This window comes from Sander lucioperca, chromosome 5, assembly GCF_008315115.2.
Source record: "Sander lucioperca isolate FBNREF2018 chromosome 5, SLUC_FBN_1.2, whole genome shotgun sequence".
NCBI classification, from domain to species: Eukaryota; Metazoa; Chordata; class Actinopteri; order Perciformes; family Percidae; genus Sander; species Sander lucioperca.
The window spans coordinates 36,991,304-37,017,213 of record NC_050177.1 but is presented as its reverse complement, the minus strand read 5'-3'; the positions used below and the strand labels follow the sequence as shown (position 1 = coordinate 37,017,213).

Here is a 25,910-nt window from a genome sequence, read left to right as displayed (position 1 = left end):
GGAACACACCGAAGCCACACCGACTTGAGCGTACGTTCTCGCGCGAGACGTATATGTCTCCATAACAGCAGGCGGCGCTAAATCTGTATTGTCGCCCAAAAAAATGAAAAACCGGCAGCTGATTGGACGAACGCGTCACGTGGGTCTGGCTTCTCCCGAATTTCAAAGACAAAGCACATTTCCTCAGTTCCTCTCTCCCCTCCCACGCAAGGGGAGGAGTCGAGGAGGCAATTAAGAGTATGAGATGCACCTCGTGATACAATATACTGTGGTGTCACGCAACAGGACTTTGTTTTGTCGTTTTGACTGCATGACAACTTTTCTATCCATTCTTTTATCCATTAAAAAACCCTCAACTGCCTACAACAAGAAGAGAGCAGGGTGGCACAAAGGACAGAAGAGGCCTACCAATTTGAAAGAGGACCATTGCATTGCAGGACATGAGCAGAAACTGATGTCAGCAAGGGTCAGGTTCTCGTTTGTATGTTATCTACCAGATACATGCACTGTATATACTGTATGTAGCTGTAGGACTATTCATTAGTTTCCACCAGTGTCACAGTACTCAAAGGATAATGATGAACATATCCAGTCCAAAGAATTGCCTGCAAAAGCCAGCAATGGTTGCAGTCTATTCTGATGATATGTTAGGGCAGTACACACTGAGTCACACTCTGCTGAGCACTCACACACACTGAGTTCATATTCATGAAGAAAATGAGCTGCCGCTTTGACTGACATCATTGGCCACAAGCTTAAAGCTTACGTGACCCAATAAGTGCTATTTTCTCTGCGATGCTGTCATCAAGGAGTAGACAATACATGCTCATACGTACTTCATGTACTGGCTGGGTGTGAAGCTAATGCATCATAGTGTCATGCTGCTAAAAAACCCAGTAGATGTGTAATCACAGCAGTCCACCTGTACGTGAACTAGCGAGTCGCCATTGGACAGCTTTGTGTTTGATATCAATGCATCATTTCCAGCATGTTGTTAAATCTTCGTTCGGTAATCTGAATTGCACAGTGCACACAGAGACGTTCCGCATATTGAGTATGCCAAAGATGATTCGTAGGAAGCCAGGGGTCTGTTCTTTGGCCTCTGATATCCCTTAACTAGTAGCCTATCAGAGTGGTAGTGACCAAAAACCCACCTCCTTCCCTCCAATCAATCTGATTGACATCCAACAGTCGGTGAGTCAGAGTCACGTAAAATAATGAAGTGGATCGGAGCGATGCAGAGAGGGAGATGTGAAATGGAAAGTGTGTAGAAATTATAAGTGATGAACTGTGTGTGTGGGTGGTGTGTGTACCTGTTGGCACGCTAGTGGTTAGGGCTATGACCATAGTGGTGGAAGTGAAAAGGTATGAGTGACAAAGTTCCTTTGATCAGGGCTGACAGACATGACCGGAGCAGAGTTTTAGACTTGGAGGCACTCAGCCATGATGGTCTTCATCTTGAGTCTGTCTAACACACACACACACCACACACACACGAAAAACCCTAGCTGCGTTCTCTCCGCGGCCACAGCCACCCTCTTCCTGCCTTCCTTCCTGTCACCATCGCTGTGTAGCCTACAGCTTTTTTGTCTTTAAACAAGCAAAACACTTTGAATGGCAAAAAGTAGTCTGAGAGCCTAATGTGCTATGGAGAGAAACTGGTGTAAAATTGGGGACACATGTGTCTGATCCACGCAATGAAAAACACGATTTACCAACGTGTGACGATTTGTGACGTAGAGGTTACATGTAACACATATCAACACACTTTGAGTGATAAGTGAGCAGATTAATATGCATTGCCACATTAGCACAACTACTGTTAGAAAGCAGTTGAATCAATATGGAAATAATAGTTAAAGTATCAGTGATATAATGATTTGTTATCTTCAGTTACTAAACTGACTTTATGGATTGTAAACACACGTGAATAGTCGGTACTTCTGATGCAAGTCCATTTATTGTACTGTTAACATGACACAATCCATCATCGTTGACTCATGTTTCTGTTCTGAAACAGATTGTAAATGCTTTGTTGAATTGATGATTTATGTATATATCGGTATACACACACACACCAGCCCACAACACACACACACACACACACACACACACACACACACACACACACACACACAAAAACCTGCTCAGAGCTGGTGTCTTTCTCTCAGTGATAAATGTCAGCCTCCCTCCTCCTGAACAGATATCGACGGCTATTTGGGCTTATTTCTCCAATCTGTTGTTCACCTCAGAGCGGAATGAATCCATTTCTGCCTGGTGGGGGTGAGGGTGACTGTAGGACAGGCAATTTGGCTGGCTGGCACCCTCTAGTATCTCTCGTCGTCTAGTCCTCGCTGCAGAGCTATCTTACCCCCCTATTTCCAAAGTTTACCTCACACAACAAGTGTGGCAGACACAAAAACCCTCTTCTCTCTGCTCTGAGACACACAAACCAGTCTTCAGCTGAAATGAAACAAAGTCCGGACGCCCTGAGCGGTTGTTAAGTTTGATCTGGCTTTTGCAAACAATCTCTGAGGGAGTAGAAAAAAGGACATGTAATACAAACTTTTATTTTTTTCAGTCAAATCAGTTTCCATCTTGAAAAGTACATATATATTATCAGCAGGAAATCAAACACTGAACATTTCATCTCTCCAACAATGCTTTTTTTTTGCATTCCTGTGAAATCAAGGACAAGATTGGAAGAAGTAGCGTCAGTGGTTTGGTGAGGAGTGTGGTGTCCAAACAAGACCCCTCTTTGGAATTAAGAATGATCCTATTAGTCCACAAGTAACATATATCTCATTTCAAACACAAGGATATCAAGGTCTAAATCCAAGTAAATCCTTCAAATATGGATCACAGCTTGTCAGGATGCATCTACACCTGAAATAATCTACTTGTGGAGATGTTAGAGACTTAAAATTCAAGATTTAGAGGAGATAGATTGCATCAAGTGTCAAGGATACTATTTGCCACAAAATGCTACACAGAGATGATTTAAGTGATACTAGGTAACTTTGATAGAAGAAATATATCCTATTTGTTGAATTTATAGCAGTAATACGTACCTTTCTCTATTTACTACACTCAGGGTTTCGTTGTTTTATATTATGATAGATATTTCTGTGCAGTTGATATTACTGAGTCAGTTCAGCAAAGGGGACATAGGTTCACTTTAAATGTTACAAATACTTTGGGAATGCACCTCAGCATTGAGGCAGGTGAAGCCATGTGGTCACTAGTGAGTAAAAACAATTCAAAAAGCGGAGTAGTACCTAAAATACATAAAAACAATCAATATATTATTGTGGATAATCACAGTAGTTATTGGCACTGTAAACATGTTTAAGGAGTTTTGGAGAGACGTGCAACATGCACTCTGGCAGAGGAAAGACAAAGTGCATTTGGAAAAAAGAGGAATGTCTTCCTAAAATCCCACATAAAATACTTTTGGAATAAAACTGATATAGTAGCACCGTCGTATTATTGTACTAACTGTTCCTGTGTTCTAAGTTCCTAAAATGGAAAGCAGATTTCCTGCAAATGACAGGTGTAACACAGTCCAACTTTCTGTCCGTGATGGAATGAGTCCAAACTTTGCTTCCTAACTAGCGAGGCACTTTTTGATCTCAAGGCATATGAAATGGTCATTTTAAGGAATTTGAGCAGCAGCACACCACGAAAACATTTCAAGAAAAGGAACAGGGGAGTCAGAGAATACTTCAAATTCAGGTTAGAATGTATCAGGAATTAGACCGCTCTCTCTATCGTAGATAGATGAAGAAGTAGGTCTAAGTGATGGAGGGACAGAGGCGGATTGGCAATCTAAATGTTCCCCTGGGGGTAGAGCTGGGCAATATATCGATATTATATCGATATCGTGATATGAGACTAGATATCGTCTTAGATTTTGGATATCGTAATATGGCATAAGTGTTGTCTTTTCCTGGTTTTAAAGGCTGCATTACAGTGAAGTGATGTCATTTTCTGAACTTACCAGACTGTTGTAACTGTTCTATTATTTGCCTTTACCCACTTAGTCATTATATCCACATTACTGATGATTATTATCAAAAATCTCATTGTGTAAATATTTTGTGAAAGCACCAATAGTCAACACTACAATATCGTTGCGGTTATCGATATCGAGGTATTTGGTCAAAATATCGTGATATTTGATTTTCTCCATATTGCCCAGCCCTACCTGGGGGCCTGACCATTTGATACTGCTTTTGAGTGGCTTGTGTTTGGCAGGTTGTAAATTTGTCTGGAAAGTGATTAGCTTTACTTGGGTACATTCAATCAGTCTGATTGTTTTATGTGTAAATTGCAACAAGGTTGACATAATAGTTCAAAATCATGGTGCCTTCAGAAGCTTGATGGGAATACCAGAACTACAAGCTGACAACACAAAAAAACGAAAGAAAGGTTAAATATGTAGCCAGTCAGGATTTTGTGATTACCAAGTATTCATTTTCAATATTCTAAAATAGGCTCTAGAGCTATAGTGCCAGATATTGTGCGAGGCAGTGCAGGTGGTATCAATGAGTCAGCAGTGACATCACTGTATGGGTTGAAATTTCAAGGGCTGTTTTCTCTTCCCCAGTCTGTCGTTGGGTGGAGAGGCCAGTGTCGGGGCACTGCTGAGGTCTACAGTAATGCTGCACTAGGAGTGGTCCACACACTCTCAGAGAGAAGCTTCTGCTAAACTCAGCAGCCCTCAGCAATCGAAAGGAACACTTCCCTGAATGTGTCAGGAAGGGGATTGTTCAAAGGTCAGTGGTGATGACAGGTGTGACACCGTGGATGAGCAGCGTGGGGCCCAGGTCCTGAGTCAGCAGGTCCAGCTGGTGCAAGTAGGTGGTGTAGCGGCGGGTGTCAGCTGGGGGACGGGGTAAGTACAAGAAACGCACAGCAGGGGCGGGCCGAGCCGGGTCCAGGATCAGCTTATTGACAGCTGACAGGTAGTCATTAGACAGGCGCGTGGCGTTGCTCGGGAAGCTATTAACGTAATCTTCATCGTTCTCCTCTTCTTCATCTGGTCTCTGCTTCTCCTCTTCTTTAGCGCTATCAAGGGATTGCGACGACTGTTTCTTGCCCCACTCGCCCTGGCGCTGCCAGTGTAGCGCCACCTGCTGGTCCCACGGCACAGAGTAGACCTGAGCTTTAATTCTCAGCTCTTTCAACAGCTGGCCCAGCTTCTCCTCTGAGCCTCTCACGCTCCGTCCTTCCTCCACGCACAGGAAGAGACGGAGCGTGGCTTTGCGCCAGGCTCTCACCATGTTGAGGATACACGCTAGCTGTAGCAGGAACAGAGAGCAGGTATCGACGTAGCTACTGCTGTCCGGGCGCAGGAGGTTGACCGGCCAGACGTCAACGTACACAGCTCCCTTCCTGGAGAGGAGGAGGGCGGCGAGAGGACCTGGGCTCGGTCAAAATCGTTGAAGTATCGGGCAAGCACCACATTCTTTAGCATCTTCATGGCATCAGCGATGATCGCTACATACTCCTGGGGTCCTAGAACCTTCCCGTCCCCGAATTCACCATAATCCTGTCTGTCGCTGGACCCCCGCAGCGAGGCAAAGTGGAAGAGAGGGGGCTGTTGCTCTAGCTCATCCAAGGAGCCCGAGGGATCTCTGGGCTGACTGGTACAGAGCGACGGATCAATCAGCTTGTCCTTTGGAAGACAGTCGTCATAGAAACCAAGGACGAGGGTGTTAGGACGCATCCCACCTGAAAAGAGAGGAAGGCGGAGAAAGGAAAGATGAGACTGGACCATTTGTTACAATCTAATACAAATCATTTCTTTATCATTATCACTGATTTTGTGAGTTGTTAAGGACAGAGGTTCAGCCATTTTATCTGATGAAGTGAAAGTAAGAGACAGATGTGAAGAAGACCCTGGAGTGAGAACTGGAGGGAAGCCAAAGAGAGATAAGAGAAAGGGCTGAAGAAAAGAAGTTGGACATCATTACTGAAATAAGTTAAAAAATCTGTTAGAATGGAAGTGCTGAAAGGAGTTTAACCGTAAGCCCTGAATAAAGTTGAGGTGTCAGTTCAGTGTAAGCACTGAGAGAAATTGAAATGACAGCTGGATCAGAATTACTGAAAACAACTGAAGTGGCAGTTCAAATTGAAGGTCTGAAAGGAGTTAAAAAAAATTAAAAATCAGCCAGCCCAAAATCCCTGCCTGAAAACAAGCTGAAATACATAAATTATAACATTTAAAGCCATTATGAGTAGAATTTGAAAATTTACAACTTTGACGCCCCTAGTGGTCATAGTGAGATAAATGGACTGCACCAATTCTAACCAGGATTGCCTAGTTGTTCTACAAACAAAGATCTATGCCAACAATAAAACTTGGAAAATGCTATTATCACATAAAATACCTCACATAGTGGCTTTAATTGTATTTTTAGTACTTTTAGTAAAACACTAAAATCTCAGATCACAGCCCACAGCTGTAATCCCAGATATCAATGCAGGCTTTCAAATGTCTTTATTGACCAACAGGGACATTTTTGTGGTGATGTGGTGACACTGACCTAGTCCAGAGATGAAGAGTAGATGTTGGACCCCATGACGCACAGAATCGGCCAATGTCAAGTTGACAAAAGATTTGATGTTGAGATTGTCCACCAGAGACAACCAGGAGTCATACTGGGGACTGCAGAGGGTCGGACGGTAGAGTGTCTGGGAAGGTGGAAGAGAGGGGGGAGAAGAGAGAGAAAGATGCAAGCACAAACGACAGCGTAGACAGAATGTGAGACAGAGAGAAAAATACAGGGCAGCACAAACAGGCAGGCAGGTGATCAATCATCCAGAAAAACATCAATATGTATGTAAAGTGCAATCTAGAGGCCACATCTGCAAGTTTCACAGACAATTCCTGTGGTAGTTTAAGTTGTGTAAGGATCTGTTCAGACTTCTAACACTGTTGTTCCTGTGGGTACGTCTTTTTTGTATTCAGCTTAATGCAAACAGTTGAGAGACAAGTGAGAGAATAAATGGATGGACTTAAAATGGAGTAGCTGGGAGTCCTTAACAACACAATGTAATTATGTGAATGGTCGTTGTTGTTTTTTGCCTCATCAGAAGGGCTCTTCAGTGGATAATGAACATATCATTTTTTTCCTGCCTGTAAAACACTCAAGAAGATTTGGATTCTGAAGACTATTCAGGGCCAGTCCCAGTCTCCCATTAACACAAAGCCCCCCCCCCACCCCAAACAAAGTCCTCAAAAGACAAAGAAAACAATCAATGACCCTGCTCTTTTAAACTCTGTTAGAGTGTGCCTCTGCAGAAAAGAAAAGGTAACTCCTCCGGAGCATTGCATGCGTGATTACTTCCTTCGAAATAAAACAGCAGCAGATTAGCCGATGTCATGGAGAAAGGTCTGGCATGCTAAAAAGGTCCATTAAATGATGCACTGCTCACTGTGAAACAGGGACGCACTTTGCCAATTTGTACATATTCTTTTACTACTTATACAATGTTTTGAGAAGACAGACTCACAGCTTTTTTGAACCGGTCCTGAATGAAAACATTTAAAGTAAAGTGGCAATGTTACTACTGTTTCCAGTAAAGACGAGTACAACAATTTGCTTTTAAAATTCAGCAATAATGTTGACAGTCAAAAAAACAAGCTTTTAGTCTTGCCATTGCTGCCTCTTAATATCATAATAATGTTAAATTATCCAAAAACTATATCCCATCACCATCCCTAATTTGTTTTGCACATAATTAATAGTCACCCTGTCACACTGTGCTGGATTAGATATGTAATGGTGCAGAAGTAAACTTTCAAGTGCTCCTGATGATCTGATGAAACACTGTGTGGTTTCCTGATCGTTCACAGGAGAAACAAGTGATGTTTCGGAATGTTTCAAAGTAAGAGTCCGCTCCATCATGACTGCTGAGTGTTAAGTAAATGTAATATAACAAGTATCATAGCTGAACACAATCAGAGACTTAACAGTGGGTCGGTGTCCTTACTGAGATCTCCAAGCTGGACGTGTCCCAACACGTAGAGGCCGCTCTTCTTGATGTCGTTGACGAATTTGATGAGGCCCACACTGCTGCGAGGGTTAGAAACCATCAGCAGGACCTGAGGCCTCCAGAACTTAACATGGTCCTTCCTCACGTCCAGCATCAGCAGGTACTTACGCACCTATAGGAGAGAATTGGAAAAGCGTTGTTTATTGGAAAGTGTTATTTTTACCCCCAATCCTAGTTCTTCTTTAACCCCGTGGTCCATACCAGTGGACTCAAGTGCCATTCATTCACTCAAGTCATGTGTGTAGCGTGTAGTTCCCCTTAAGAAACAGATGTCTCTGCAGTTATCTGAGACTCAGGCTCAGAACTTAAGTCCACTTTATTTATGCTCCCTGAAATTCATTTCTGGAGGTGATGTAACTTACACACACATGCAGTCGAGATTTCTTTGCATTACCTTTTTTAATTTATATATGTAAGCCTACGGATTTGATATGTTCCTTATGCTTGCGAAATTACAGCAGGCTTGTTACGCTCATGCTATAGATGAGATAATTCACTATAATGAATTTCACCTGTTAGTTTCAGGAAGTTTACTATGTGAAATTCGTGGCAACACAACGATGATAATAAAAATACCACTGAAACACCTCTTGTCCTCTTACAAATGAAAAGTTGAATTCATAGGCAATAAAACACACCCTCGCTCAGTTCATACACTCGGGTTCTGCTACTACTAGGTCTGGTATGACCAGTAGCCTATGATGGCTAATGTTAGCAACTGTATATAGATATTGCTGTTGAACTGACATTATTGAGTTTATGACTCTTCTTTATTTGTGCTACTGTTACACTACATTTTAACATGTCACAGATGAACATTTCAGTCACTTTATCACAAAAGTAAAATAAGAGGTAAATACAGCATGCCATTTTTTGTAATGTAATTGCCACTGTTCAGCAAAAGATACATAGGCTAAAATAATAACTATAAGGTGGAAATTTAAAATATATACAATGCCAAAAATAGGTTACCAGTATGGATCATAAAATATATCAAATATAGATACATATAGACCTATGTATGAATAATATTAAATTTGAAGTATAGATACGAGGGTATGATTAATTCAGAATGTTCATGATTATGTCCATGATATTGCACATAATGTCCCATTATTGCACTGAGTGTAAGTCCCATATATCAGTTGTAAAGAGTTGAAATGATGAAATAATTCAATACGATGTAATCCAGAGAAAAAGAAAAAAAAGAGTTAGACCAAACGAACAGCGCAAAACTGGAGGCTGGAGCCAACCCAGCACCAATGGCTCTGCTGTCCATCTCAGGTCTTTAAGTCTCCGACGCTGAATATCCTGTGTGTGTGTGTGTGTGTGTGTGTGTGTGTGTGTGTGTGTGTGTGTGTGTGTGTGTGTGTGTGTGTGTGTGTGTGTGTGTACCTCTATCTTATATGTATGCAGGTGCTGTTGTACTGTAACTGCACATACTTCTCATATGTAAAAACAAATAACATCTCTAATTAACATCCCATTAGGATGTGAGAACTGTGGCAGGGACCGAATGAATTGTGTGAATATATTTGTTTGCAGATGTCAACATGTGTATATACATGCGTACATATGTGTCAATCAAACCGTTATTGGTAAAATTGTACCCATCAGTGATTGCTAATATACGCTTAAATGCTAGTGTGCATCAGTTTGGATTAGGATGCACACTATAACACAAGCATCATTAGGATTCTGACAGTGTGTTGATGAGGTGGCATGAAGGTACCATTGAGGAAATGTAACCAAGTGGAACCAAACATCAGATCTAAACCTACAGCCTACTAGGAATGATTAACACTTAATTTATACCCTCATTGGAATTAATGACTATTAGCTCAGTGATGACATCACCATGTCAAAGCTGCTGCTTACACTGTCGGATTCAGAGATGAAGGGTAGCTTTAAAGGATAAATCTGTGTTTTCATGGCTTTCACACTCTCTACACTACATGTGTTGAGTGGTCCTTAAAGTGGCACGAGTAACACTGTGTTAGTGTTACAAGAAAGTTGGGGAGAAAGTCATCTCTGATGTGAGCAGATGGGGGGAGAAAGTGGAGCCTAAAGCACAAGCCAATTAACACTGTAGGCCTTTTTTGTTGCTGTGAGAAACACCTGCTTAAATGGAAGCACGTCATTTGAGAATGATTAAAAATACTTTAAAATTACTTACATTTGAAAACACTTTAAGGGTGTGTTAAATAGATTTGCGGTAATGATATGAAATTGTAGGAAAAATGACACTCTTATTGTGTTGCAGCTCTACAGTGCCTGACAAAAGTCTTGTCGCTTATCTAAGTTGTAGGAACAACAAATAATAACTTGACTTGTAGTTGATCAATTGGAATCAGAAATGGTTTATATGAAAGGCAAAGGCTTCTGGATTATGCTTATTATACCAAAATAAAGTTTTGTATCATTCATTGAGTTTTATCATTGAATTAGGACAGAAAGGTCAGATTTGGCTTGGACAAAAGTCTTGTCGCATACAAAAATACAGCAATGTACGGTAGAAATTATACTTTATTGTGAATACACAAACATGCTACAATAACATCAGAGCATACGTAAAGTCATGGTGCCTTGGGAAAAAGAAAATGAGCTTGGAGGACTACATCCATACGTCTCGGCAATGACTCAAATAACGTATTGATGAAGTCATCTGGAATAGCAAAGAAAGCAGTCTTGCAGGACTCCCAGAGTTCATCAAGATTCGTTGGTTTCATCTTCCAAGCCTCCTCCTTTATCTTACCCCAGACATGCTCAATAATGTTCATGTCTGGTGACTGGGCTGGCCAATCCTGGAGCACCTTGACCTTCTTCGCTTTCAGGAACTTTGATGTGGAGGCTGAAGTATGACAAGGAGCGCCATCCTGCCGAAGAATTTGCCCTCTCTTGTCGTTTGGAATGTAATGGGCAGCAATAATTTGTTGATACTTCAGGCTGTTGATGTTGCCATCCACTCTGCAGATCTCTCGCACACCCCCATACTGCATGTAACCCCAAACCATGATTTTTCCTCCACCAAACTTGACTGTTTTCTGTGTGAATCTTGGGTCCATGCGGGTTCCAACAGGTCTTGTGCAGTATTTGCAGCAATTGGGATGCAGTTCAATGGATGATTCATCAGAAAAATCAACCTTCTGCCACTTTTCCACTGTCCATCCTTTCACCAAGCTGTGGGCCTTTGCAAATGCAACACACTTTTTTAGTTGTCTTCTGTTTAATGCTGGTTTGTGAGCACTAATTCGGCCATGGAGGCCACTGCGTGAGAGAATTCGACAAACTGTTGTTATAGATACAGTGGTTTCTGGTGGCCAGCCCAGAAAAAGAGCTGGCCCTGGACTGTCGAAGCAACAAACGGTCCTCTCGAACAGTTGTCTTATGGGGTCTGCCTGACCTGGACTTGTCATGAACTTCACCAGTTTCTTCAAATCTTTTTCTTATCCTTTCCACTTGACGTTTGGATACATTGAAGATGTCTGCCACCTTAGCAGCAGACTTGGTCTTCAGGCTCTTGATGATCAGCACTTTGATCTGTGGTTGAATCTTTGGCATGTTGTGAGAGGTCAGGTTGCACTTCACATGAAGGTCTGGTGTGCTGGAGTTCTTTTTATACACACCCAGGAATGTGTTAATTACAGTATTTGTCACAGGTGAAACTCTAATCTGTGATTGGTTGAATCATATAAAGACACGACATATAAAGACACGACAAGCATGTTTGTGTATTCACAATAAAGTATAATTTCTACCGTACATTGCTGTATTTTTGTATGCGACAAGACTTTTGTCCAAGCCAAATCTGACCTTTCTGTCCTAATTCAATGATAAAACTCAATGAATGATACAAAACTTTATTTTGGTATAATAAGCATAATCCAGAAGCCTTTACCTTTCATATAAACCATTTCTGATTCCAATTGATCAACTACAAGTCAAGTTATTATTTGTTGTTCCTACAACTTAGATAAGCGACAAGACTTTTGTCAGGCACTGTACTTAGGGATTTAGCCTGAAAAGAACCAAAGAATTTGTGCCGATATTGACTGCCTTGGCAATACAAGTTTAGCTCAAGGTCCTGAATCTTTGTGTGGCTACACAGCCATCAATCAAAAATGAAGATGCAACAATTTCCAACATTATTACCATCATTATCACCATAACTGTTTCCATGCTTGCGTCCGGTAATTGCCGTACAAAATGCAAAAGAACGAGGCCCCAGAGGCGAAGTCCAGCTGCCTCCACTCATCTAATCATCTGTCTCTCTTTATCTCTCTATTTCCCCCTGTCTTGTCATCCATCAGCCTATCATCATTTCTCTGTCGCTTCAGTCTCATCAATCACTTAGTTTCTCAATCACTAACCCCCTCTTGCTGCTTATATTCTGCCTCTATTCTTCCCTCCCGTGATACCATCAGCATTCCTTGCCTCAGTTTGTCTTTTTCTTCATTCTCTTTCTCTCCTAAACACTGTTGTCAGCCGCCTGTTATCTTCCAGTGTGTTTTTTGTTGCGAGCTGTTGTGTCTCCTGTCCCTGCTTCAATGTCACCCAGTTGGCACCCTGCCACACTGGCTACTGCTAGAGGGTGCAAGAACGGTGCATGTAAAAGATATGTACATGCACACACTTGGCCTCTCTTGCTAGGCCTGTTAGTGTAATCATGTAAATCGAACTGGGCGTCCTGCCAGGGGTGGGTTTAGAAACTTTTAAATGTGGGGTCAGACTGGAGCACAGTTTTAAAGAAAGGAAGCCCATTTGTAAAATCAGTAAAAATGTGTTGTGTGACGCATTTAAAGCCCTGGTCCTTGGCAATAATAAACTGTACATTAGGAATAGTAACATTGTTGTAAATAATGAATGCCAAATAAACAACTACTTAAACAAAATAATATTAATAAACAGCTGCTATTTGTAACTCCAAATAGCATAAACCCATGGACAGATTATGAGACAATGGGCCCCAGGACACAGACTTGTAAAAGGCCCCCCACCCCTGCAGTACTACATCCAGACTGAAAGAGACATATAACGACTACAGATGATTGTGTGGTTCTTTGTGGTTGTTTTGCATCTCTTTGTGGTTGATTTTCCAACAAGAAATGTTAAGAGCCACTTCATACAGGGGCTATGGTCCCGTGGCCCAGTAGGCCTGTTCACTAATACATCCATGATACTAATAGGCCAACTACCCATCATCTTCTCTGATAGACCCTGATCTGGTGGCCAATCAGATTCCTGCTCCTAGCTGCTGTCTTCCGGTTGAGAGAAACAGTAGAGAGACGGAGGAGGAGATGAAGAGAACAGAAAAGGGAAGGAGGGAAAGGATGAGAGCCTCAATAAGTTAAGTGGTTGTAATAATGTTCTGCCTCCTGACAAGCTGCTGGCAAACCCAGCCACCCTCACTCTCCCTGCCCATAACCTCTGCCCACAGTCTTGGCAACGGTTCCCCTCGTCAACGGGCCCTCCTGGCAACAGCGTCCCCTCTCCTTGAGAGCAACAGACTCGCCAGATAGAGGACATGGAGAGCTGGATGATGTAAAGCTGTGTGTGTGCGTGTTTATGTTTGTGAGTATATGTGTGTGTAAGAAATGTAGAGAGCTTTGCTGAGGGGGACGAGGTGGTGTGTGTGTGTGTGTGTGTGTGTGTGTGTGTGTGTGTGTGTGTGTGTGTGGTAGACCTGATATAAATATGATAGATAGCTGCTGTAGGAGTGACAAGGCAGTGTTGTGTGTATGTGTGAGTGTGTTTGTCTGCTAAATGCTAAGTGCTTGGCTGATGGAGAGGCAGCAGAGATCAGTCTGTCTGTGTGTGTGTGTGTGTGTGTGTGTGTGTGTGTGTGCGTGCATGTGTGTGTGCGTGTGTGTCTGTGCGTCTCTATAAACCGGATAGAATGATTGCTTGGCAGAGGTACAGGCTCTTGTAAAGCTATGGGGATGAGATTTTAGTTGCTCTAGTAATGACAAGGCAGTATTGAGTCTGTCTGTGTGTGTGTGTGTGTGTGTGTGTGTGTGTGTGTGTGTGTGTGTGTGCGTGCGTCAGACCTGGTGGAAAATGAGAGCCTGGCTGATGTAGCCCCAGCTGGAGGTGGGACTGAGGTAGTGAATCAGCAGAAGCAGCAGCAACATGAAGGCGATGCTGGCCGAGGCGTAGATGGCGTTGATCAGAAACATCATGACGGCGCAACCTACGATGCCCAATGCGCACGTATGCCAGGTGAAGTAACGAAAGGTGGGCCTAAGAAGAGAACAGGAGAAGTAAAGGTTAGGGAGCAATGCTTGCTTATATATTTTGCAGTTATTTTAATGTCAGATGACTGTGTATGGAGTTGTTTATATTCTGTTAAACCTACAGTCCCTCACACTGCAAGGGACATCACTTCATTCAATAACACAAGGAAACAGAATGTGCTGAACTTTATAAGTAAAATCTCCTTACATTGATTTTTACACTTAGGGGCAGCACAACAAGCTGTGAACATACATATTATCACCTTATCAAGCTGATGTGGTGAACAAACAGTGGCTTATTTACACATCTAGCAGACAGACAAACACTAGCATTCATCCTCAGGGAAATATTTGGCTCTTCAGCTGCTACTGTAAGACCTCTACTGTATGTTCACCAGCTAGTCGCTAACTTTATCCGTCTGCTGGTGGGTGCTGGGCATGGAGTGCAGAGTGGGTTTATTATATATAATATAAAATAATTCTCTCTGGGTTCATCACAACGAGTGACTCCTCTCACATTATAGATAGTAATTTGATCCATTATTAATATAAAAAATATTGATTATAGCAGCTTTAAAGTCTGTTGATCAATTGTCACTCCTTTTGAAGGTTTGCCCATTGTTGCCCATGGAGGTCTGATGTGTTTGGTCGAGACTTCAACTTATTAACAGAGAAATGTCTTACCAACTCCATTTATGATGTGTCAAACATTTTCTTTATATATATATATATATATATATATATATATATATATATATATGGGATGTATATATATATATATATATATATATATATATATAGATATTCAGGTTGTCCATAATGGCTTTGGGATAGTTGTTTGCAAGTCGTATATATAATAAATATTGAATTGAGAATTTGCATATTGAGAGTTTGCTATATGTTTATTGTTCATGTTATTTGTTATTCTTGTTTGTTTTTTATTTAATTGTTTCATGTTTGAAATAAATATATAAAACTAAATGCAAATTTCAAATGTGATGTCTTTTTGAGAAACAATTATTTATCCCTGACACCCTAATTAATATTGACATCTTGTAAACATGATCTGTCTCGATCTATATAGACAAACTAAATGACTTTTTGATATTGCTCTACAGTTTTGACTATAATCTGGCATTTTCCATGTAATAAAGTATGGACATGGTCCTTTTAAGTACATGTCATAAACATGTTATCAACGTGTTATAAATGTGCTGTGTCTTTGTTTAAAGTTCTTTAGAGGGTATTATAAGAACATCCTTATATTAGCGACTATCTCACATCCAACACCTCTGAAGAGGCACTTCCCAAATGTCAGCTCTTTAGACTGAGAGAGATTTAACAAACTACAGAGGATTTCGGTGAAAAGGGAGCTGAAATAAAATCAGATTCTCCGAACATGATTATCCATCCACTTGGGTTCAAAAAGCTCATGAAACAGGAATGTCATACTAAATTAGTAAGGTCTAGCAAGAGCAAAGAAATACATATCAGGAAAAGTATTACTGCTTACTGACCTTATTCCCACGCTATCAAGTCCATTTTTCAGGAAGCAATGGCAGATTTTTTTCAGTCAGATCCAAAATGATCTTTATACTTTATGATCCCCTTCTTTTAGTCTGTAAAATTGGGCTGGCATGTGTTCATGTTAGGATTTCATTGCATGAAAAAGTCAACTTGCCATCAGGAGGGGTTGACCAAGACTACTTGAGGAGTGGTCAAAAAAAACAACAATTTGTGTCGAAAATGATAATTCCCACTGCTTGTTGAGACAATGTCTCAACAACTATTGGATAGATTGCTCTGAATTTAATACAGATATCCATGGCGTGAATCCTAATGACTTTGTAATCACTATGGTGATCCCTTAACTCTTCATCTCGTGCCATCATCAGGGCAAATTATTTTGTCCAGTACTTTTATGACAAAATACCTGCAATATTAATGACATTCCCATCAGTCTCAACCTCTTTGTGTTTAGTGCTAATTAGCTTATGTTAGCATGCTAACAGGCTAAATTAAGATGGTAAACATTATACTTGCTAAACATCAGTATGTTAGCATTGGCATTGTGAGCATGTTAGCATGCGGATGTTGGCATGCAGGTCAAACGCCACTGTGCTTAAGCACGGCCTCACAGAGTCACCGGCTTCACTGTAGAGACTGGAAGTTCTTTATTTGAAATGTGTAAGCGCAAAAGCAGCAGGTCTTGGGTGCCAGACTGTTTGGGCGCTTCCAAATGCACCTGCTATTTTGGTTCATGTTTGTAAAGCAGTGCAAATGCAAAAAGGCTGGGTGGAGTGAAATATATGAGTGTTGTGATTAGTAAATACACTCTCAGCCAGTCACGTCACTGTCTCATCATCCTGAAACAGCTGAGCCAATCACAGTGATGCATGACGACAACAGCTCAACAAACGTAAAGTGATTGCCTAAATCATTTTCTTGTTTGGATGTTGCATAGCAGCACGATGTGAACACACATCACACATCTGCAGCCAGGGGCAAATGGTGTGGTGTGGTTTTTTTTTAAACAATTAATTTGATAGAATAAAGAAGAAAAAGTCTGGTGAAGCCGTTTGTATTATCAATCCGTCGCTATTTTAGTCCCAATTCTACTGTATCACATTGTAAATGGTCACAACTTATCTTGAAATGTGTCACAGCAGCGTTGGCACCGTAATGCATTTCAAGAATGAAACATTTTTTTCTTTTTTGAGCTGGAGATGAGGCTGTGACGAACAGGATTAATGAGCTCCGATAATCCGATGTCTCATGCATAAACAACAGAATACAGAGTTATAGCTGACCAGTCTGATGTTTGTGTGACGAGGGTTTCACCATTTTCTGAAATGTGTATTCTCAGTGCAAAGTCTAAGAAACATTTTCCACCAGAAAAACAAAAACTTGCTTCGCACTGCCTTATTCGAATAAAACTCCCAACTGTTTGCGCATCTCCTCCCACCTGTGCAGCGTGAGCTCTGCACATAAATACTACACAGATGGGCAAAGTGAATTTCAAGGTCAGGAAAAATTACCAAACTGCTGTTTTTGTTTATGTTGAGTATCCTCTAGGGTCTAAGGTCTGATGACTAGCATCTTGTTTGAAACAAGTGAAAGGAAGATATGAGACTGTGTGCATCTTATTTTACTTACAAAAAGTAAAGAATATAAAATACAGCAATGTCATAAGAGTGAGTGAGCCATCTGGAATACGAACTAACTTTCAGCAACACTGAGGGAATCTTTTAAAATAGCTGCTACGCCCATGGAAGAATTTCATTTGTCTGGGTTTCACTGGAACATTTCAGTGACACATGATGGTCCAAATCCCCCTCTCAGAGACCTTTCCACCTTGGCAGAATACAATTCTTTAGGAAACACTGAATACTCTTAATACATGCTTTAAACAGGTGCCATTATTATGCGCATGATTCTTTTAGCCTCTGATTCCTGTAGGTTTTGTGTCTGTTGTTTTGTTTTGATATGTTTTTATGATGTCATCTCTTTGTTTATGACACTTTTTTATTTTGCTGCCCATCTTGACTTCCTGGCAGACGAGATATTGTATTTCAATGGGACCTTTCTGGTTAAATAAAGGATAAATAAAGAATGAATGAATACCTGTTGTTTATTTATAAATTTGGGGACTGAAAATAGTGAAACTTAAAGGCAAGTTACAAGGCACAACATATCAACTATATAAGATGTTTAAAAAAATAATAAATAAAACACCTTTTTAATATCATATTTCTATATTAAATACATGTTCTGTTTTTGTTGAGCATGCCATTGTTGTCAACTCATCTTTATTCAACTCAATGCTAATTTCTGCACATTCTGTTCCTGATCCTGTGTCAGTGTTACCGAGGCTCTACTTGTGACTACTTGCTTTGCTTTTGACATCATGATTTTTTTAAACCCATTGCCCCATACTGTCTCATTTTCCAACGTTTGTGACTGATGCTCCAGTGGTCCATGCTGCAGCTATCTGGTTTCTTTGTACCACTGAGCCATACCACTACACTACATTTACTACAACTACTACAACCACTGTAAATTGAATACTAATCAACAGTAGTGGCAGCTGATGTCATACATGCAAACAGACTCAGGAGCAGGCAACACACCATTTCCTAATGCGTGACTGCACGGCAGTAACCAAACAAATATGGCGTTAATGGAGTTGGGACAGGAGCAATTAAAACAAACACCACACATCAATAATAAGCTGCCTCTGCATACTGCTGTAGACCTCTCAGTGTTTGGGTGCATAAGCTTGAATTCATATATGAATGAGTGCCTGAGTTGTATTCCTTGCACATACAGTATGTACCCGTCAAAATATACTTCCATAAATGTGTGTGCCATTTAAGTGTACATTAGCTGAAAGGGTGTTGGAGTTGGGAGCTACAGTACGCAGCGGATGAAGCGCTCACATATTTAGAGGATCATGTAATTGAACCCAATTTCCCTGCAATAACTGCAGCCGTGTGGATAAACAGCCATTAAAATAGTCCCAGCTGTAATTACACATGCAGCTCAAATGACCGACTGGCTTCCTCCTCGGATACACTAACAGATTTAGACTCAAGTAACCGCTGCCGAACACAACGCAGCAGAAAGTAAAGGAAAGTGCGAAAGTATCCAGAGGGCAGCAGGGGGTGAGAGCACAGGGATAGTAAATTAAAAGAGAAACTATAGAAACGACAGATAGACAGCCATTAGCCCCATATTGGTCAAGTTTTCTTCATTGATAAGGGAGGAGCAAAGAAGTTTAGACGAAGAAGATGAAGCCTAATAGCTTTGATGATCCTCTAACGTTGCTCCAGCAACATTTTTGGTTCTTAGTAACATATATGACAACTATGCCATGGCATTTGGTACAGACATTCATTTTCCATTCAGGATGAATTGCAATCACATTGGTGTTCCTCTGACCTTTCATCTAGCTTCGCATGAGCCTCAGCTCTACTTTGTGTTTTCAATCAGCAAATGTTACTACGATGATAAACATGGTAAACATTACCAGTTAAATATCAGCATGTTAGCACTGTCATTGTAAGCATGTTAGCATGCTGACATTAGCATTTTGCTCAAAGCATTACTGAGCCTCCTGAAGTTGAAACATTTACTTGTCAGTTCTCTCTGATGAACAACCTATGTAATTGATACACACAAGTATGTTTTGGCTTTTCTATGCAGGAATGTCTTCTTACTTATTGACTTACTGTTTTAGATCGCTGCAGACTGTTTTAACGTTTTTTTTTTTTTTGGTATTTGTACTTCTCACCAACAAAGGGGCCGAGAGCAAGACTCATCATCATGCTGTAGTTGTCCTTTCTGAGCAAGATATAAAACTAACTCCAAAGCAATACACCCTCTCTTGACCCTTTAGTTTCCTTTGGCATACAGCATCACACCGGCTGGGATGCTTAACATGAGCCTGCTGTGTGGAGTTTACCGATGTAAACAGAAGATTTATGGCTCTTTAAAATTCTGTTGACTCTGCCATTTGGTTAGTTTTATCTGACTATTTTTAGGCATATACATTCTAGACAAGTTGCAAAAACGTACTCTTGTCTGGGTGGAAAGTCCTCAGAAACAGCATTTAGATCACATGGGACACTTAAACTCACCACTGAATGAACTGATGAAAAAAGTTAGATGGCTATCAGCTCTTTGAGCCAGAGTCGGACATGTTTCATTGCAGGTTTTACTGAACCTGTTGAGTAAAATCCTCCCACGCTCAGTGGAATGATTAGCCTGGTTGACACCAGACCTTTCTTAGCTGTAACTGAGAGTGGCTCTGGGAAAGGTTCATTGACAGTTCATTTCCAAAGGGGCGTCACCAACGGACGCCGCTCCCTGGGCGCATTGGATAGTCCAACCAATCAGACCAACGATCCGGGTGACGCTGCTCTTCGGTAGCCGTCATGTTGAATGTAAACAAAAAGCTGCTCGCCGTCTCTGCGCTATTGTCGTCGCGCAAAGCCCGCCTCAGCGGTTGTGATTGGTGCCTCAATTTCGGGGACATTGGAAATGGATTTGAATGGGCTCTTCGCCAGACTGACTTTCAGAGCAAATCTCAAATTTGCCAGAAGTTTGTCAGGGTTTACCCAGGCTATGGAATGATTTCGCCAGTGAGACTTTCAAAAGAAATAATAATAAAGCATATTAACTTGTTAAAACTCGGTAGGAATATCATATTTATTATAAGTGGATGACAATATCATCCTGACATATCAGCCCCATTCTAGCCCGTACCCACTGTTGCAGCGTAATGACCTACTGTCTTTAAACTTTGCTTTTATTTCTTCTCGACTTGATCACTTAGCATTGGCGGCGCCCACAATTCTCTCATCTTCTCCCTCTCTCCATCCGATTGGAGAGCAGGTGCAATTACGATAAAAGCTCGCACACCAGGTCCGCCTTTCCCCACCCACCTCTTTTGTCTGAGGTCCCTCTATCATCAGCGGCAATGGTACCTCCAGACAATCACCTCGCTCTCACCCCCTCTGCCGTCTCTCTTGTTCTCCAGCGACTGATGTCACTTAGCTGACACAGCAAAAGCACCCTGAAATAATCGCTGCCAATCAAGTCCTTAGAGACATTAAGAAAAAGAAATGGATGAAGATGGAGAGAGGAGACCCGGCTTTTAGCCAAAAGACACGTCATAATTGAGGAAAAGCGGGGACAGAAACGTTATCCTTATAGTCCACATACACACACACACACACACACACACACACACACACACACAAGGGGCTGCCAGGTTCTATAAGTGAGAGGTCAGAGAGTGTATGAGACGTTACGTCAGGCAGCGTCCCAACACTGGCACAACATCAGTGGAGACTGGACTGACCTTAAGAAACCACTTAAGAATTTAAGAAACCACTTGATATTGGATCAGCCTAGTATAACAGGGGAACCAATTCAGCTCAATGTAACTTGACCTACAAACTACCTGAACACAACTGCATGATGGGATGAATCTCAAGTCATCTTGTTATCTGATAAACCTCAGCACAACATAATCAAGAAATCCTGTCAACCGGTTTGATTTCAGGCACGCACCTTAATCCTCAACCATTATCAAGTCATACCCATCCATTAACACATAATGATTCTCTAATAACCTATTTTCTCTCATCCATCCAGACACAGTTGATGATCCATCTGGATTTTTACACACTCCAATCTGTCAAATCACTCGGACTCATATTTGGACAAAGGTCGGGCCGGGCAGAGGACAAAGCTTTTGTTTTTGGAGCTAATGGTTCAGCTGGTCAATTCACACATTATTACAAAGGCAATCAAGGTAGCTGCAGAGAATGCTGCTGTAATTTGGACATCACATGGCGCTGAGCTGGTAAAAGTAAAAAGAGTGTGTGTTAAGCCGCCAGTTGTTGTCACTCTACAGTTGCCCACTCTGACTGAATGTCATTGCCTGTGTGTGACCGAGTTCCACACTTTCCACAAACATCCTTTGGCATCCGTGTGCAGCGCTCAGTTGTGTCCTGAATCCTGGCCACTGACACTGTGATACCGTGTGTACATGTGTTTATGTGTGTGTTCATGCGTGTTTAAGCCACAAATACAAGTGTCGGTGCCCATGTAGCATCAGCAGAAGGACACACAGCACCCTCTGAGGAACACTCAACACAGCTGGAGCCACTGCTGATAAAGCTGCAGCCAACAGAAGCCTCCTCACACAAAACACACACACAAAGATAAAAAGGCGAACACACAAAAATAAAGGAAATGACTCACAAGCAGCACACACACACACACACACACACACAAAGCAAAAGATGCAGTTGCATTCCTTTACTCTCCTGTTACACTTTATACTTTTATACACGCGTTTGTACACACACACACACACACACACACACACACACACACACACACACACTTAACAAGCACACATCTTTTCCGCTACATCATAATTTCATTCCCTCCCCTCCCCTACACAACAGCTAATTTAAAGGAAAGCCAAATATTTCTGCTAAATTAGTTATGCTAATTACAGGCCAGTTCTCAGGGGGAGAGACGGCGCTAAATGGCTTTTAATTCTTTTTGCCTGGAAAGAGACGTGGGAGAGATCCAGACAGAGAGCGGAGTGAAAGAAGCAGAGAAAGCAGACAAAAAAAATAAATAAAATAAAACCCACACAAACAACTACCGTTGAAATTTTCCCAGTAACACAGCAACAATGAACTAGCAGAATTAACAACTCAGGGGAAGGAGGCCCAAGCGGGCGGGCGGCCAGACAAAAAGCTGCCTTATCAGCTCCAGGGGCCCCGGGTTTTGTGGCTAACTTTGTGTCCTGTAGCCTTTGCCAGCGGTCACACAGTGATAACGAGGCATGAGCAGATAGCACACAGCACTGTACACGGAAGGCACCAGAGGAAACACTGGGCGCTCGGAGTGTGCTGTACAGAAAGTTAGTTACCATATTCTCTAACACTAATACTACAAAGCAGACATACTGATATACTGATGTTCACAGCGCACTCTTGTGGCTGTTGAAATTGATGGATTTTAACATTCTTACTTAATGTGAAATGATTCACGGTACAGCCAAAGTATAGCAACTTCATTAACTAAAAGCTGGTAAAATGTAATTTTCCAAAAACGTATCACTATTATTTTTAGGTGTCAGGTACTCAAAATCACATATGCACTTGGGATGAATGAGCAAATAATGGTTTGGGCAGGTGCAGGTGAATAATTGACTTATGTGCACATCCAAGTGACATTTGAATTCATTATTTCCCACAGGCGAGAAGCTTTTTCCTCACAATGGCCTCTTTATGTCAGCACGTTTTCATCACAATAATACAGCAGGTCTCTGAACTGAGCTCAAAATGAGCTGCAGAATTGTAGATTGAGGAGATACCAGATTTAACAAGAGTTAAATCCAATGTTAGCTACATGACAAGAGCTAACCCTTGGACAAGCTTTGGTTTGGTTGTAATTTGGCTGAACAGACCATTTGAGTATCATTCATATATATATATATATATATATATATATATATATATATATATATATATATATATATATATATATATATATACACATATACACACACACACACACACACACACACACACACACACACAGGCCATATTAAAAGGATTCTCTAGCAAATACACCCGTGACTTTTCAGAAATATACATTTTATCTTCCCTCCACCTGTGGACCAACACCATGTTAATACCGGTGCACATTATTTATTACCAAGTCAGCCTCAGCAGCGGCCAGAAGACAATAACACAGGATGGACACAGACTCGACTAAATGTCTTAGCTATGCTCAGTACAAAAATCACACATCACTGACTCCATATGACAAAAGAAGAAAGTCTGAGATCTGACGATGATCACTGCAGACACTGGCAACTCCTTAGTTTCCATGACTATCAGCTGTTGGGGTTCATTTCAGTACAGGGTCAAGAAACACCGACCTGAATTAGCAAAAGCGGGAGCTGACGTATACTTAGGCTGTTCCTTTGGATTCGGAGACAACTAGATGATGTTAAACTGTATTTGTCATTGTCAAACTGGGTCAAAATATACTTGGGCAGCTATTAATATACTTGGGTGTGACATGTTAGTGTAGCCTATGTGTGTGAAGTTGATCTGCTCATCTCTAGTGAAGACCTCTCTTGAGGTCTATTAGATCTTAAAGTGCTCATATTATGCTTTTTGGCTTTTCCCCCTTTCCTTTATTGTGTTATATATCTTTTTGTGCACGTTATAGGTTTACAAAGTGAAAAAGCCCAAAGCCCCCCCCAAAGGGACTTACCATCTCCAACAGAAAACACTGTTCACAAACTGCTCCAAACAGCTCTATTGTAGTCCAGCCATTACTTCTGCAAACGTGCGTCACTTTGTAACACACGTTATAATGTTCGCCTAGCTGCTAGCATGGCACTCCCTCATGCTCTGCAACTGACTAGCTAGCAGTCCTTACTGCCCATGTGTGACTCCCAACAAATATGGTACAAAAGTGAGATGGCTCACTCTGTAGCTAAAACAGAGAGCTCAACACACAGGGTGAAAAGAGGAGCTGCAGCAATGTGCAGTACAACAAATATATGGTGTTATCTAAATACAATTATGAACCTGAAAATAAGCATAATATGAGCACTTTAAAACAAGGCAGAATAAAAGAGATCGACCCAACAGTATCCGAAAACTGAAATATGCCATGTCTTTGCGCACACAAACAGCATAGTATTTGTGCCTGGGTTGCAGTGTACATTTGACGCTGCTTCCTGTCGATCACCTGCCACCAACAAAAATACATAATCAAAACATGTTGTCTTACAAACTGCACTGTCACAGACACACTGTTCTTATTCAGGCTTTCTTTATGTAGTGGGACAGCAGTTCTTTTAAAGAATTTGTCTCTGAATATTTCCCATCAATTATGAGACAAAATTGCTGATTAGATACTAGTATGATGAAAATAATGTACATTAGACGTAGACAATAGAATATGAGCTTAAATTAAATATATGCTATAAAGGCTCATTAAAAGAGAAAACATAAGAGTCATTTCCCCCAAATATATAGTTCCAGAGTTCACAATGGTTATACAGTACTTTTACCATGCAGCTTTATAAGCACTAAAAAGGCCTGAGTTGTGAAAAAGGACTGCTCTGAATAGGATATTGTTCTATTGGTCATCTTCCCTAAAATCTGACAAGAATAGTTTGGGATAAAAAACATTCTCTCTGTGCTTACATTTAAACACAAAGTAAAGAATAGCAGGTGAGAAGACAGGAGTTTCATTTCTCAGCCTTTCAGCGAGGTATTAATCACCAAACAGCTCCAGTAGAGTTGACAATTGTGGTCCAAATGCAACTATCAATTCAATCCACTAATATCATTATACAAAATAGTAATGTTGAATAAATCCCAAAGTGCTGAGAGAATCAAGAATCAAGAAGATAATGACTTTGTTTTCCAGATGTTCGTCTGGTGCTGTATCCTGGTGTCAACTAGACTTGACTGATGTGTCCTTGATGTGGAAAGAACGTTCTCACACGTCTTATGACTAATTTTCAACTAACACTGCAGAGGAATACATAACAGCAAACGCAGAGCTGCAGTAGAGCTGGGCAATATATCGATATTATATCGATATCGTGATATGAGACTAGATATCGTCTTAGATTTTGGATATCGTAATATGGCATAAGTGTTGTCTTTTCCTGGTTTTAAAGGCTGCATTACAGTAAAGTGATGTACTTTTCTGAACTTACCAGATTGTTGTAACTGTTCTATTATTTGCCTTTACCCACTTAGTCATTATATCCACATTACTGATGATTATTTATCAAAAATCTCATTGTGTAAATATTTTCTGAAAGCACCAATTGTCAACCCTACAATATCGTTGCGGTATCGATATCGAGGTATTTGGTCAAAAAAATCGTGATAATTGATTTTCTCCATATCGCCCAGCCCTAAGCTGCAGGCTATCTGTTCTAACAGAAAATGTGAAGGATGGTGTTTAAAAAGTTTCTCTCCTCCATAACAAATAAAATCAGAAGCAGAGATGTCATGTCGTTTGAAATGTACTTTATAACCAGTG

At 41.0% G+C, this 25,910-nt stretch overlaps 2 protein-coding genes across 2 annotated transcripts in view; one reads left to right on the top strand and one right to left on the bottom strand.

The window, feature by feature from the left end:
• Positions 1–3,632: 3,632 nt before the first annotated feature.
• Positions 3,633–9,996, bottom strand: LOC118495026 (solute carrier family 12 member 9-like). Its single transcript, XM_036001125.1, has 5 exons — positions 9,943–9,996; positions 8,002–8,176; positions 5,548–5,736; positions 4,208–5,425; positions 3,633–3,840 (listed from the first exon to the last, which is right to left on the bottom strand). Exons 1-4 carry the CDS (start codon positions 9,994–9,996, stop codon positions 4,773–4,775), a joined length of 1,071 nt encoding a protein of 356 aa, XP_035857018.1. The 3' UTR covers positions 3,633–3,840; positions 4,208–4,772.
• Positions 9,997–13,123: 3,127 nt separating this feature from the next.
• Positions 13,124–25,910, top strand: part of LOC118495055 (solute carrier family 12 member 9-like) — a 43,551-nt gene continuing 30,764 nt past the window's right edge. The window contains exons 1-2 of the mRNA XM_036001313.1: positions 13,124–13,129; positions 16,501–16,503. The gene's annotated coding sequence lies outside the window, so the exon portion shown is untranslated. The remainder of the gene's footprint in view (positions 13,130–16,500; positions 16,504–25,910) is intronic.